Source organism: Thalassophryne amazonica, chromosome 22, assembly GCF_902500255.1.
Source record: "Thalassophryne amazonica chromosome 22, fThaAma1.1, whole genome shotgun sequence".
In the NCBI taxonomy this organism is placed as follows: Eukaryota; Metazoa; Chordata; class Actinopteri; order Batrachoidiformes; family Batrachoididae; genus Thalassophryne; species Thalassophryne amazonica.
Window position 1 is genome coordinate 9,610,830 of NC_047124.1, and position 15,795 is coordinate 9,626,624.

Consider the following 15,795-nt stretch of genomic DNA (forward strand, 5'->3'; position numbering starts at 1 on the left):
CTGAGTCCTATATTCCACCTGCAAAAGACAAATGTCTTACTGATATGGATTAAGGATTTGAACTATGGGAAAAAAGTGACTTGGGTGGTAAAACACATTTGGCATAAACCAAAAGGTTGGAGCATCAAGCCCAAGGCATCCCTGTGTGTGTGTACTTCAACAAGCAGTGAACTTAAAATTTCTCTAAGTATCTACTTAATAAAAATCAGAGTGAGTCACTGGGATAAAAACTTTCAAGTTTAAGTGCATTACATTTGAGATTATAAATGGGTATACATCAGAATTTAAAACTGGTCAAATTTAACACTTGGCTTTGAGTAAACATGTGACCCAGGTGGATCCAGCTGAAGTTCTCAAGTTGGGTAAACTCAAAATGTTTGTGTACCGCTTTGACTTGAATACTGAAGTTGTGTTGTGTAGTTCCTTTAAATTAAAAGCTATCACAAAAACAACCATTGTGAGACCATACGGATGTTCTGAGTTTGCTATCACGTTATGTCAGTTGTAATATGTTAAGCCTGAGTTTTCACATGATTATAATTTGGGAAAAACCCAACCACAACTTGATTCAAACAGAACAAACAATGGAGAAATTAACTGCCAATCATACCTATGATCCCTGGAATAAACCACAGACATCTATGACATACATTAACCACCAGGAAAACATTTTATGGATGTGTCAAGTACAACTTTGTCTTTAGATTTGGTGCCATTTGTGTACGAAGTGTGTCTACAATGAAAAAAAAAAGAAAACCTATTCAATTAAAACAATTAAAAAGTTGTGAACTGAATTTAGACCTTAATTTGGCACACATGTTTTCACCTGGCTATGACACATAGTTGCAGGGGTGGTGGCCAAGTGGTTAATGCGCTTGGTTTCAGTTCAGAAGGTTCCGGGTTCAAATCCCACCCCTGCCACATTTCTCCATGTAATGTGGAGTTGCGTCAGGAAGGGCATCCGGCGTAAAACTTGTGCCAATTCAACATGCAGATCCACCTTGGATTTGCTGTGGCGAACCCAAGTGCAAACAAGGGAGCAGCCGAAGGGACTTACTATGACACATAGTTGTTATTTTAGAGATGTGGGGATGGACCGATTATCTGCCTGGGTGGTTGCCATCTTGGACCCAAGGTGGTTCTGTGGCCCAACACTGGTGCATGTTCCCACACCTTCTCTTTTTTCAGTATAAATGCTTAAGTTAATTTGGATCAACAGAATTAATTTGAATGTTACCAACTAAAGCAATTAATGTAGGTTTTCTGCTTTTCCAGTGATGGAACTTGCTAATTGGATCAACATAATTCATTTCAGTGTTACCATCTGAAGCACTTTTTTTTAAGTTCATCCAGCAATTCTTTTTTTAGTGTATTAATGTGCCATTCAAAATATCTAAACAAGAAATATTAACAGCATATATTTTCATACAGTATGTTATTGCTGTGTATGTACATTGGTGTCTGTGCTCCTGTGAGTGTGAGAATGAGTGAGGCGTTGCGAATGCTGAAGCTTTGTGCTTATTAAAAGCAGCTGTTCCATCCACCACTATATTTGTGACATGTTCAGAAAGTGTTGCCCCAGACAGTACTGGTGCACCACCCCAACCTGAGATTTCCTTGGAGGTTTCTACACCCCCAGGTGGGTAATCTTGAACTCATGCATCCTATCATCCCCTTTATTTTCCCCCTGAATGTTCCAGGTTTTTTGGGGGTTTTTATGCACATCACACTTACAAAACGTGTTTTGTTTGGTGTGCTGCCACGATTCTTCTTCACTGCGAGAAGCCTGCAAGTGCACTTTTCAGAATTGTTTTTTTTTATGAGGATTGCCATCAGTCAGTCACCTCAGTTTGCACATTTTCACATGCCTGCACTGCTGTGCCCACGCTGGCATTTGGTGCAGCCACTAATCCTTGCTTTGGCTCTTTATTATGTGTGCAGATAAGATATTGAGCCGTTGCAAAGGAGATATTGTGAGATTAGAAAAGAAGGGTTGTACATGGCTCCTGTATATGCCACCGTGTCCACAATGAGTCAATAAAGACCTGCTTTTTTGATCACACTCACAGTATAAATGTGCTATAACCAGATAGATTTTCCAAGTTTTACGAGTACATTTTAAATTTATTATCCACCTCATTTCGTTTTCCACTTATTGGTGATCCAGATTTCCTGGTTATTCGCCATTTATGCTCATCTCCTTTGAGTTAAGTGCTGCCTTGCAAGGCTGCCAGTGTTTGTGCTCAGTGCTTGCTGCTCCAGCTTGGCACTGTGTCTGCTGTACAGAGGCGGTAGCAGAGAAGAAAGAGCCAGTACAGACCAATGGGAAGAAATCTGAATCCACAGAGCCTGAGCCACTGAAGGCTCTGGGGGCTAAGGAGCCACATGCCATGGAAAATGGCTCTAACCAACCACAGCCTGGTGGGGTTAAGGAAAAAGGGCAAGCAGAGTCTGATACAACTAAAGAAGAGGGCTCTTCCTCTTCCTCACCACCCGGTAAGTACATCTTTGAACCAGCCAGACAAAGTGCATGTAGCACCCGTCTCTGAAAAGCTCTTCCACTCACATGCCACTAGAACAAACCACGCCAAAATCCCAAATCCTTGTCTAGTAGTGCATGGCAGTGCAGCATGGAGAAAACTCAACCTGTGATGATTCTACTTATATAAAGCTTACACTTAACACTTATTTCCTGAAAAAAAAAAGATTTTTCACATGTATAGATTATCTTCCTAATGCTAAAGACAGATTTATTTGTCCTTTGAAAACGCTGTTGATGATGCTGCAGGTTGTTAACTGCAAGTGCATTTCACACCTCAAAGAAATATATGCAAACTTGCACGATTTTAGCAAAAATACTTCAGTACTTTATGATTTTTTTTTTTTTTGCATTGTCCAAGATTTGGAGTGTACAAACAATAAATACTCACACACAGAGTGATTAATATGACTAATAGATTAGAAACAGTTTAACTTGTGAAATGGCAAACTGAAAAAAAAAAGTGTGCTTGAAAGGTGAGTCCCCAAACCTTTTCTATGCACAAACAAGCAGACACACATACTACATGTACTGCAGTACTGTCAATGTGACGCCAATATTACTGTTCAGAAATGATGGCGTATCAGCTGGGATTCCTCAAAGTCACACAATGATTTTTGTACATTTGTTGGCTTGGCTGTGAGCATTTTTTTGTTGCGGTCGCTTCTTAAATGTTTTCCCCATGGGGCACCTCTTCTCACACATGGTCCTATGTGCGCACTGCTAGATCACTTGTGCTTTTGTCACAGCAGCTTTAGAAGCTTGCAGCAATTTGCACAAAACCTTGATCTTCCCGTCTCATTTCATCTTCCGGGTGTATTCACTGTCTTTTAGCCAGTCGTCGGAACAGATGGTTGATATCTTGGATATTTTTTCATCCATATGAGCTGCATGTCATGGTTCCATTCAGTCTCATCTCGTATGTCTGATCGTACAGCCTGCTGTTCTTTTCTTGCCGGCCTGATGGTGATGGACCTCCAGGTTTTTGATAGGTCAGTCTGTTTTTCGATGACAACTTTATCACAGATGATGACGATGCTGCAGCCACTAGACCATCTCTAGCTCCCCCAGTAGGTTGGTACCCACTACTACTTTCTGTTCATCTTTTTCCAGATCTTCCCGCTGTATGAGGACTGTTGTCATGGAGATTTTTGTATCAGACTCACATCATCCGCCAGTGTCCAGCTTTCTGAATACCCTTGGCACTTTTAAGATGGTCTTTGTTCCAAACAACTGGCAGCACAGCATCAGAAAATATAATATCAGACTATCAGTCTGGGAATTGATTGGAGAAACTGTTTTTGTGAACTGCACTGAAATTTAGTAGGGATCCCACTACCTGTAAGGAAGAGGCAAAACTACGTAACCTCAGCTCAACTCTGTCTAACCCAGGACAGCTTGGTGTCAACACGGCATACAAAAAAAATCAACACTTGCTGCGACAAACTTCCCCCGATCTGCCCGAGCTGGACTTTAACCAAGTTCTTGAAAATTCTTAACATGTCAAAACTGGTCTGAGATTAACTGACCTCTGCTGGCTGAAGCAGAGCCATGGCGGGTTCCTCCTGAGATGCACGTAAGTGGTGCTGCGTCACAACTTGGGGAAAGCTTGGGGAAAAGTTGGCAAGGGGTTGGAGCTGCATCAGATATTTGAAAAAAAGGCAGCAAAATTTTTGCATGCAATTTTCCTGGTTATGTTAAGCACTGGAATAAATGATTGTAGCCTTCAAAGTGGACAGAGCTGCATTAGTTTAATGCTCTGTTATAAACATAAACATTTGGCCGATCATTTATTATAGCAGCACAGATTTGGGCAAAATGCTTGACCTTTTGGAATTTTTTGTTCTAAATGCACTATGTTGTGTTGTTAGGCTCCACAATTACTGAACAGAACAGTTATTTTGTTTTTTAATCTGATGCCAAGAGCAGAGGTGAGATGAAGTCAGTGTCAAGTCATTCTCAATCATCAATCTGTAAGTCCCAAGTCAAGTCTCGTCAGCTTGCAAACAATTGGTGGTCATTATGACTTGAGACGTGACTTGGGACTTGCTGATTCATGACATGATGGTGATTTCATCCAACCTCTGGTCACTAGCAAGCCAGTTTTCCAAGCTGTCACAGTATTACTTGACACTTCTCTAATTTTATATTTGCACTTGACTTATTGTAGCCGATTATGATTTTTTTCTTTTTTAGAAATGTGGGAATGGACCGGTTGTCTGCCTGGGTGGATGCCATCCAGGATGCAAGGCGGTTCCGTGAAGTTGTGGATGTGGCAACGTGCAGCATCAGTGCATGCTCCCAGACTTGACTTGACTGTGTAGCTGTGCTAACTCTGAGTGTTCACACGGCTTTAAGAATCAATAATCTCCTACCATCTAAAATAGTTGTGTTGATCTTGATTAATACCAATGATGATTGTGCTTTTTTCACAGAAGATGCCAATTCACCCAAGAAAGTCTCACTTGAGCTGTCTAGTAAGATCTCTCTACAAAATGCCATTATCCCAGCACAAACCAATACACTGTAGTCTAAAACAGAAGGGGTCACTTTAGGAATGTAGCTAATAGATTAGATACATGTTTATTTATATGTTTTTATGTGATTAGCTTCACAACTGAAGAAACTGTATTTCAGTTCTTTGCTAATATAATAACATGCAGACTAATGGATTGCCCTTTCTTTCAAAAATGTGATCATTTTTGGTATTATGTTTTCAGGATGTTCCGATCTAATTGCAGCGATCAGTATCGGGTCTTATCAAGGCATTTTTTTTGAGTGATCATATCAGAAATCACAAGTCCCACACAAATCCCTCTGTGCTCCATCTTGCTGTGTTTTGTAAACGTAGTGTCAGTGGAGCTAACTGTCACTACCCGATCAGAGTTTGCTGCTCGTTCATCAGTAGCACCACGATACATGTTTTACAAGCGTATTTATACTCTGGTTCGCTTCAACTACACAAGTCTACCAATAAGCTAGCTTTTTCCACATGAATGCATGAGTTTTTGCCCAACACCTTGTCTGTGTTTACCCCCTCTTAACAGGCACTGTACAGGCCCATAGCCAGAAGGGTAAGGGGTCAGAAGACTGCTCCCCCCCTCCCCATTATTATGGGACTGCAGATGCAAATTAGCCTAAGGGTCCTGTCCCACTGGCGTTTAGGAGGCTTTGCATATGGATTGTGCACAAAATTGGCCCATATTCACCAAACATCCGCAATATCCGTGTAACATGCCTGTATGAGTCGGCCGTCATCCGAACACGCCCATGATCATCCGCAGAGGCATGCATGTCCGTAGCCAAGATTTTTAAGCTGTTCAAAAATCTGAATGCAGATGACATCCGCCTTACATACTCCATATACAACCCCTGGAAAAAATTATGGAATCACCGGCCTCGGAGGATGTTCATTCAGTTGTTTAATTTTGTAGAAAAAAGCAGATCACAGACATGACACAAAACTAAAGTCATTTCAAATGGCAACTTTCTGGATTTAAGAAACACTATAAGAAATCAAGAAAAAAAGATTGTGGCAGTCAGTAACGGTTACTTTTTTAGACCAAGCAGAGGAAAAAAATTATGGAATCACTCAATTCTGAGGAAAAAATTATGGAATCACCCTGTAAATTTTCATCCCCAAAACTAACACCTGCATCAAATCAAATCTGCTCGTTAGTCTGCATCTAAAAAGGAGTGATCACACCTTGGAGAGCTGTTGCACCAAGTGGACTGACATGAATCATGGCTCCAACACAAGAGATGTCAATTGAAACAAAGGAGAGGATTATCAAACTCTTAAAAGTGGGTAAATCATCACGCAATGTTGCAAAAGATGTTGGTTGTTCACAGTCAGCTGTGTCTAAACTCTGGACCAAATACAAACAACATGAGAAGGTTGTTAAAGGCAAACATACTGGTAGACCAAGGAAGACATCAAAGCGTCAAGACAGAAAACTTAAAGCAATATGTCTCAAAAATCGAAAAATGCACAACAAAACAAATGACGAACGAATGGGAGGAAACTGGAGTCAACGTCTGTGACCGAACTGTAAGAAACCGCCTAAAGGAAATGGGATTTACATACAGAAAAGCTAAACGAAAGCCATCATTAACACCTAAACAGGAAAAAAACAAGGTTACAATGGGCTAAGGAAAAGCAATCGTGGACTGTGGATGACTGGATGAAAGTCATATTCAGTGATGAATCTCGAATCTGCATTGGGCAAGGTGATGATGCTGGAACTTTTGTTTGGTGCCGTTCCAGTGAGATTTGTAAAGATGACTGCCTGAAGAGAACATGTAAATTTCCACAGTCATTGATGATATGGGGCTGCATGTCAGGTAAAGGCACTGGGGAGATGGCTGTCATTACATCATCAATAAATGCACAAGTTTACATTGATATTTTGGACAATTGAAAGGATGTTTGGGGATGATGAAATAATTTTTCAAGATGATGATGCATCTTGCCATAGAGCAAAAACTGCAAAAACATTCCTTGCAAAAAGACACATAGGGTCAATGTCATGGCATAGGGTCAATGTCAACGAGCAGATGTGATTTGATGCAGGTGTTAGTTTTGGGGATGAAAATTTACAGGGTGATTCCATAATTTTTTCCTCAGAATTGAATGATTCCATATTTTTTTCCTCTGCTTGGTCTAAAAAAGTAACCGTTACTGACTGCCATAATATTTTTTTCTTGCTTTCTTATAGTGTTTCTTAAAGCCAGAAAGTTGCCATTTGAAATGACTTTAGTTTTGTGTCATGTCTGTGATCTGCTTTTTTTCTACAAAATTAAACAACTGAATGAACATCTTCCGAGGCCGGTGATTCCATAATTTTTGCCAGGGGTTGTATGCTCAATTCATACATAATACATACTCACTCTATGCGCTGTATATCTGCCGTTAACCGCTGATATCCGCAACTGACGGGGATTTGCGGCTTGGCAGCGGACTGGGACAGTGTGTAAAACAGATATACTGCGTGCCCATCATGTCCACATCACAAACTAAAATATGTTGTAGCGAATGCATACAAATTGGGCATGAATAAAGGGTTTTTATTACATCTGCTCTGCAGCTGATTTGCGGACAATCTGTGAATGCATAACAAATACGTCACGTAAACCCAAAGTGTGGCAGAAAGCGACATACCTGCCAGTCAGTGCCAGTCCGGCTGTGTAAATCCACAAAGACGTAGCTGCTGCAATCCAGGACTTTTATTTAACACCAACAAAAGGAAGAGTTGCTGTTTAGCCACAACTCACTCAAAAAAAAACACTGTTTCACACGCAGAGCAGCTTCCCCCTTCCCACTCCCCAAACTCATGAACAGTTAACCCTCGCATGACAACACTCTGTGATCAACTTGTCCAAGTCCAGAAAATGCTCCAGAGGCTGTACTGTTGGCGTGAATAGTGATGCCGAAAGGCCCAAGTGCGCTTATTTTATGACCGCAATGCAGATGCCATGCACGTGCAACACGTGCGCAATGCATTCATAATACACTCATAATACTTCCGTGATAATCTCAATGTGTCGGATCAGTTTCCTCACTACATGCGTTATATAACCATGATTGTTCATCATATACGTATTCACTATATATTATTAATTTATCCATAATTCATACTGGGACATTTGTCATTTTTGGCCATTTTTGTTGCGGACGACAACAAACGCCCGCAATTTGTATGCTCAATTTATGCGCAATTAATCCTCTCCCCAGTGGGACAGGGCTCTAAGGCTAACTCTGGTGCAATGCATCAAATGGTTACATTTATGTTTTAATTGCATATGGTCCCTTTCATATAAATTACATTAATTATTATTATAATTATTATTATTATTGTGATGAATGTATTTTTAACAACTAAAATGCAACCACCACTCTTCTATCAATATCAAATCAAATCAATTTTATTTATATAGCGCCAAATCACAACAAACAGTTGCCCCAAGGCACTTTATATTGTAAGGCAAAAGCCATACAATAATTACAGAAAAACCCCAACAGTCAAAATGATCCCCTAATTGAATATCATTCAGTGAGTGGAAGTGGAATTTTGTATAAATAAATAAATCTAAACTTTAAAGAGCAGCTTGGATTTAATGTAGTTTTTTTCCTTAATGCATTGCCGAGCTGTTCAACTGTCAATCATATTCATCGGATTGCAGTGCACTCTGTGCAAGTACAATGTTTTGGAAATTCCAAGTATCAATCAGGACTTGGTACTGGCAGATAATCAATATTAAATGACTCTGATTAGGATTGGGGCAAAAAAACTTAATCAGGACATCCCTACTACATATAAAGACCATATAGATTTATATAAATATACTTGGAATTCTTATAATAAAACTCAATTTAAGACTTAAAGTTACTGAGAGATCAACCAGGTTCATCTCCATCATTCAGGGATGAAAATATAAAGCTGGAACTTGGTAAAAAAAAAAAATTGAAATTGTCTTTCGGTTAAAACATCCATGAGACAGGCTGTTGATTCAGAATTCCTTAGGCCATTTTTTTGCACGTCTTTAACTGCTTGCTGTTTCTGCTGAGGGTGTGGTTGCTTGGCCGGACTTGACTATTTCTTACAATATGCTGTAAATTTCTTTCTGTCTTTGTTTAGATGATAGTGTCCCTGTGCCAGCCATGGGGAGAAAAGATTCAGGTAATAAAGTGGTAGTCAGAGAAGATTCTTGCGGTCACTTTGCTCTTTCCTCCCCCTCTCAATACTGTAAGAGGAATCAGAATGCCCACCAACTGGAAGCTGGTTAAACTGGAACATTGTTGAGCATCATTGCATAGTCCAATGGTGTGCAATGCACACACGCAAAAAAAAAAAAAAAAGATTCCTGCCTGACAAAAGCATGCAATATTGGACACGCTGGAATAAAATGTCACAAGAAGCTCTTTTCTGAGAACACATTCCCAGACATCATGAATATCTGCAAGAGCTGGATAGAAAGTGTAAGAAGACTAACGAAGAAGACTGGAACATTGGACAAATGAAGAATATACAACCTCTACTTAATCTTTTGTGTTGAAAACATTTTCTCTTTGGGACACACTTTGGTATAAGGTGCCCTTTTGCCCTATGTTTGTCTGTTTCATGCTTTCCATGTTGCAAGGAGCCTAAACTCTGCTGTTGTGTGATGTGTGAAGGGTGAACGTGAAGACATGTGACCAAATTGTCTGTTTGTGCATTCCTATGGTAAAATCTACATAAAGTGTAAAGTGGGAGTTTGAACTGCGCTGCCTTTTTCATTGTATAATGTGCACTTTGTATATACGTATTTGTGTGTTTTCTTCTGACAAACCAACCAGTGTGGTCTCTGGGCGATGGCCAGAACCCAGAGGACCTGGAGAAGCCTGTTGACACGCCACCACTGTCCACCTTACTGATAGAGAAACCCCAAAGCGGCACCATTAGTGTGGGTGAGTCGCATCATCAGCATCATTATACGTAGATGTTGCAATAAACATGCATTTTATTGCATGCATAATTTGAAGTAATTTCCTTTTGCCCAAAGGTGGGGATATCACTTTTGTCGCCAAGGTGGAGGCCAAAGATCTTCTCCGCAAACCGACAGTCAAGTGGTTTAAGGGAAAATGGATGGACCTGGCTAGCAAGACGGGGAAGCACCTGCAGCTAAAAGAGACTTTTGACCGTTTAACGAAGGCATGCTTGCTTAAATTCCAGGTGATATCGCTGCCGTTATGCTGCTGATTATACTCTTGTACCAACTGAGTTATGTATCACCCTGGACAGATTCACACATTTGAGATGCACATCATCAAAGCTAAGGAGAACTATGGTGGAAATTACAGGTGTGAGGTCACCTACAAGGACAAGTTTGACAGTTGCACGTTTGACCTAGAAGTTAAAGGTTTGTGGAGCATTATACCTGTCTTAAAACCTCCAGTGAGCATTGTGTGTGTGTGTGTGTGTGTGTGTGTGTGTGTGTGTGTGTGTGTGTGTGTGTGTGTGTGTGTGTGTGTGTGTGTGTGTGTGTGTGTGTGTGTGTGTGTGGATGGGTGAATGGGGGTGTGGCGGGGGAGCCAGCGTGCACACCTTTGCCAAGTTCCATAATAACTTACCTTGCAAAAAAGTAAAAGTCTTTTAAAATTCTCCCAAAATTTTATTTATTAATTTATTTTTATACATCTGATTTGTGGAACTGGAGCTATTTTGTGTTCCATTTCATATTTCTCATTTTGAAATATTTGTATCTGCCTCAAAATGTCATAGCACACATTACAGACCAGCCTAAAATTTACATCTAGGTTAATCTCTTAACTAATAAAACACCCTATTTCACAATGTACACAAAGACATTTTCAAAAAGTGGCTTTTTTGGCTCTCCACCAATATTTAATCACCTGAGGTTTGTTGATTTATGCCATTAGATTTTACCATTTCAGCTTTGACTTAAACAAAAATAGTATCATTGTTTTATATTTTAAAAGCATCATGACCTTTGCTATCTAGCAATATCATCCATTAAGAAGATCTACACTGTACAATTAAAGAAATAAGGCTTCTGCTAAACAATTAAAAAAAAAAATACAAAAAAACCCCCAAACATTTTGTATAGTCTTTTAATCCATTATTGAAATATAGTTTCATTTATTGAAATATGAACAAGTTTATTGTTTCTTTATACAACACTTTATTGTAATTAATAACAATATGAGCCAAATTGTTCCAATAAATTAAACAAATGGGTAACAGTTAACAATAATGGCACATTAAATAATGTTTATTACTGTAATAATTAACAATTAATTAAGGCTTAGCTGTTTTTATCATTATTACTGATAAACACTTATTATTTATTAATAGGTATTAAGTATAAGTATAAATAATATTTAATAAAAAGTAATATTTGTTATTTATTTAACAAATTTATTATTATTCCTGTAATAATGTACAATTAATTAAGGCTTAGTCGTGTTTATTATTATTACTGATAAACACATTATTTATTAATTAGTATTAAGTATAAGTATAAATAATATTTAATAATAAGTATAAGTAATAAATATTGGATCTGGTTGTATCCGCTGTGGCGACCCCGAACACAAAAACGGGAGCAGCTGAATGGACAACCATTAGCATTCCTGTAATAATTAACAATTAATTAAGGCTTAGTTGTGTTTATCATTTAATTGTGCCCACGTTAACTAAGGTATTCATTTATACATTATTTATTCATTTGTAAAGATACAGAATGCCATTAAGAAATTATTCCTAAACACATTAGGTACTGTTCATGTTAATTTTCCCAGATTGTATCTATTGTTACAAATAGATTTTCAAGGTTCTGTTTTTTTTTTTTTTTTTATGTCTTCTCCAAAATTGAATACATATTACAACCAATTAATTTGTTCTTGATTAGTTGTTCTTGGAGATGTGGGCAAAAACATCTTGGCAGAGGTAAATATACAAAAATAGCAGAAACTGTCGGCTGTGTAACATGTGTTGTCACTGTCTTCCAGAGAGTGAACAGGGCTCACAGAATATTGATATCCGATCAGCTTTCAAAAGAAGGTAACGAATCAAACAGTGCAACAACAACAACAACACATTTTGGCAATCAACAGCATTCATGATTTCATCATTAAATGAAATCAACAAAGTGTGCACAAGTGTTTGCCTCACTGAGATTAGACTCGATACTAAAACACTCTCACAAACTCTGTTGAAAAGAACTCAAGCACCGTATTCCATATAGTAAGTGTGACAAGATGGTTGTTATAGTGTTAATAACCTTTCTTAAAGGTAATTACAAATCAACCAACTGTCTGCTGCATTCCAAACAATGTGCCTGCAAAGCAACACAAAGCATCCCAGGTTTCATTGCACGATTACAAGTTGCTGCTCAGCAGTGATCATCAACGCTGTGGCAATATGACCCGGGACGTCTCCTGTTGAGTCTTACCCAAACCGTCTAATGTGGGAAAAGACAATAAATGGTTCTGTGTGAGCTCACAGAGCAAATCTTTGTGTTGCTTTTTTATCATTGTTTTGCCTGTCTGACAAAGTCTTTATTAATCTCTTCTTGTTAACAACAGTGAAGGACAAGAAGATGCAGGGGAGCTTGACTTTAGTGGTCTCCTTAAACATAGGTGAGACTCACATCCCAGCTCTGAGGAGTTTTCCCGACCTTTTATGTATGTGTTCCTTTTATCTTTCCTTATGTTTTGTAAATTTGATCCATTGCACCAGCAATAATCATTCATCCTTTTTTATCCCCACATTACCCATTCACTTTTGTAATACGTAATATATTGTGTGCAATAAGGAAAGTGGAAATTATACATGTAAACACCAGCGGAATCATACTTATACGCAGGGGTGCACATAACTGGTACTCATGGTGCTCGTGTGTACGAAACATCATTGATGCACAGCAGAGGGAAACACTTTTCCTACAATCAGTCATTGTTTTCCTCTTATGAAGCGCTTCCATTGTGTTTTCTGCTGCGCGTCATTTATTTTTAGCATGCACACGCACCATGAGCATGAGTTATGTGCATGCCTGCTTATTTGCATCTATACTGTGCAGTGTTTGGCGCTGCTCACTTGCTAAATTCTCCATTTACTTTTGGGCTTGTCTCTTCTTCTCCCCTACATATTCAGACAACAAAGGTTAGTACAGAGAAAACCATAGGTATTTTAACGATTAGGCCTTGGTGAGTACTTGTAATCTCCAATTTACCAGCATGAAATGTAGCTGTAGGAACTGGACGAGCAAGAGTGTTGGTCTACTGTAGCACGGTAACACTTGATTTGAAGGCAGCATTTCTAAGAGCGCTCCCAGCGGTCTCTAATGATGGAAATGGGCATTGCATCATCACTTATGAAGCAAAAAGCCCTATTTCGGATCATTAATGATACACCATGTGAGCCATGTAGAAATGACGCTGGAAAATAGTGTTATCGCTACACTCTCGTGTTACTGGAATTTGGAAATATAAGGCAATGTAATACAGCAATGTTTAGCCCAGCCTTCTGAATAATTGCCTGAAAATAAACGCAGGACAAACACAAAGAATGGAATAATATTATTCACCTGTAACCTTTCAGACATTTGGGAAAATGTCAATGAAAGAAAAAACTGACTGAATGTTCTTGACTTACACTAATATACAGTATACACTCATGACGTGCTTGTTAACCTGGAACTAACAAGTCTAACATCTCCAGTTGACGATCATCCAACGATATCAATGCATCTCTGAAGTGATCAGTCAAACCAACAAAATACCAAAGGGATGGGCCATTTTGTTATGAAATAGATATTCTCAAGAAATATTTCCTCTAAATCCCTGCATGCTGCAATTCAACAACCTACTTACAAAAACATAACAATAATTACACGTCATTTAGACCCAAATAAATAAAAAAAAAACCCCACCTTTATTCAACTGTGTCTGCTGCTGAGTGACTATATAATAATCAGCGTTGAAGTGCCTTGATGCTCTGCCTTGTACTTAATGGGCATTAAGGCATATTTTTTCCAGGCCTTGGCATTGGCTCTCTTGGTCTTGTGGGGTCAAAGCCTTAGTCTGGACATTGGGAGTCAAAGCCTTGTCCTTGAGGGTTTGGGCCTTCCCTACAACATTGATATTAATCCCTCAATCACCTCCCTTCTTTCATTTCCTAGACTGGTAGCAGTGCCCAAACTAAAAGAACTTTACGCAAAACCCATCAGTAATTAAGATCTCCCTTTCATCCACTTATGCACACTCACTTTCATCCACCCAGTATTAATTTGGGTGTTACTTCAACCCTAATAATATTAAAACACCAACATCCAATGTGAAAATCAATGAACTAGCCGCCTGAGGTGTCATAGTGGAGCAGTGGCAACATCCAAAATCATAACTGGAGCAGGTTAGCACAAGTTATAGCTTATAACAACAAAAATTATTTGCATTTTTAAAGATTCAAATCAAATGTCATATTTTTTTTGGTTCATGGGTCCAAACCTAGCACACGCCTTTTTGTTTATGCCCTCTACAGGGCATAATGTACTTTGTTTTGTCCTCTGTCTCAATCAGGACTCAAGCTAAGACAAAAAAGCAACTTTTATTTAAACTCCATGTTGCCATATATTTTCAGTTTTGTGCCAATATACTGCATATCCTTGATTAGACTCAGAAGAAAAGTTAACCAAAGTATCATGAAGAACCAGTGTTCAAGACTTACTAAAGGAAAGAACAATATGGAATTGACACAGTGCCGACCAATTGGCCAGGCAAAACGGCAACAGATGGGAAAGACAAATGATGCTCGCAACAGGCAGATGAACTCAAAGAGCGCAGGTGTTTTTTTGACAAAGGAATGAACAGAATACACTAAAGTAGAAAACTGTTGAAGAGGTCCTCCTCCTGCGGGGAGAAATAGTGGAGAGGAACAGGCTAGAAAGCTGGAGATACTGCAGATAAACAGAAGAGTATTTCAAAATGTTCTTGGCCTCACCCAGAAAACCTCAGAGGAGAAAGATTATTGCATTATTTTTCCAATAAATTCTTAATTCAGCACATTTGGTCCACTGGTGTTCAAGCTTTGTCATCCCATTGTCACAACTTGAGAATCTACCTAGATACTTTTGTTTCCAGGTGAGGCTGAGATCTTTTTTGAAGTACCCTCATGATCTTCAGCCACCAATAGTGGTAAAAAAAATTAATGAATTAAAAAATAATAATTTTAAATAGAAACATAATTAACCTATCATATCTTTCCCCAAATTAGAGAATACCTGTGTCCTTCAATTTTTACTGCTACCCCATCACAGTATCTGTATTCATTGCTTGCCATGCCCATCCCTTTGACTAACAAATCCTGAGGAACTCTATGCAGGGTAGGAACAGAGGAAAACATCAACATCATTAATATTTCTTGACTCAAAAACCCAAAGGATACTGGAACCAGTGCCTCCATCTTAGACTATTTACATAGGTTTAATCAAAAGCATCTGGTCATCTTGTTTTGGTCTTAAAGATGTTGCTGCACCCCTCTGAGAGGTTTTTTCGGTCTACACCAGGGGTAGGCAACCTGTTCCAGAAAGAGCCATGAGGGTGCAGGTTTTCTTTGCAGCCACTGACTCCACCAGGTGATTTTACTGATTAATATCACTTTGAGCAGATGGAATCAGTTAATCAGTGAAATCACCTGGTGGAGTCAGTGGCTGCAAAGAAAACCTGCACCCTCATGGCTCTTTCTGGAACAGGTTGC

At 39.0% G+C, this 15,795-nt stretch overlaps 1 protein-coding gene across 8 annotated transcripts in view; it reads left to right on the forward strand.

Annotated features, from left to right (window-relative positions):
- mybpc1 (myosin binding protein C1) overlaps window positions 1-15,795 on the forward strand; it is a 46,834-nt gene that overhangs the window by 11,940 nt on the left and 19,099 nt on the right. For 3 of the 8 annotated variants that reach the window (XM_034163368.1, XM_034163365.1, XM_034163369.1), the window contains exons 3-11: window positions 1,568-1,639; window positions 2,287-2,496; window positions 4,975-5,016; window positions 9,178-9,219; window positions 9,876-9,986; window positions 10,082-10,230; window positions 10,321-10,438; window positions 12,051-12,102; window positions 12,627-12,680. In XM_034163368.1, the coding sequence (XP_034019259.1) occupies window positions 1,568-1,639; window positions 2,287-2,496; window positions 4,975-5,016; window positions 9,178-9,219; window positions 9,876-9,986; window positions 10,082-10,230; window positions 10,321-10,438; window positions 12,051-12,102; window positions 12,627-12,680 (850 nt within the window). Of the gene's footprint in view, window positions 1-1,567; window positions 1,640-2,286; window positions 2,497-4,974; window positions 5,017-9,177; window positions 9,220-9,875; window positions 9,987-10,081; window positions 10,231-10,320; window positions 10,439-12,050; window positions 12,103-12,626; window positions 12,681-13,194; window positions 13,204-15,795 lie in introns of all 8 variants that reach the window. The other 5 variants (XM_034163372.1, XM_034163366.1, XM_034163367.1 and 2 more) reach the window with 4 other exon arrangements.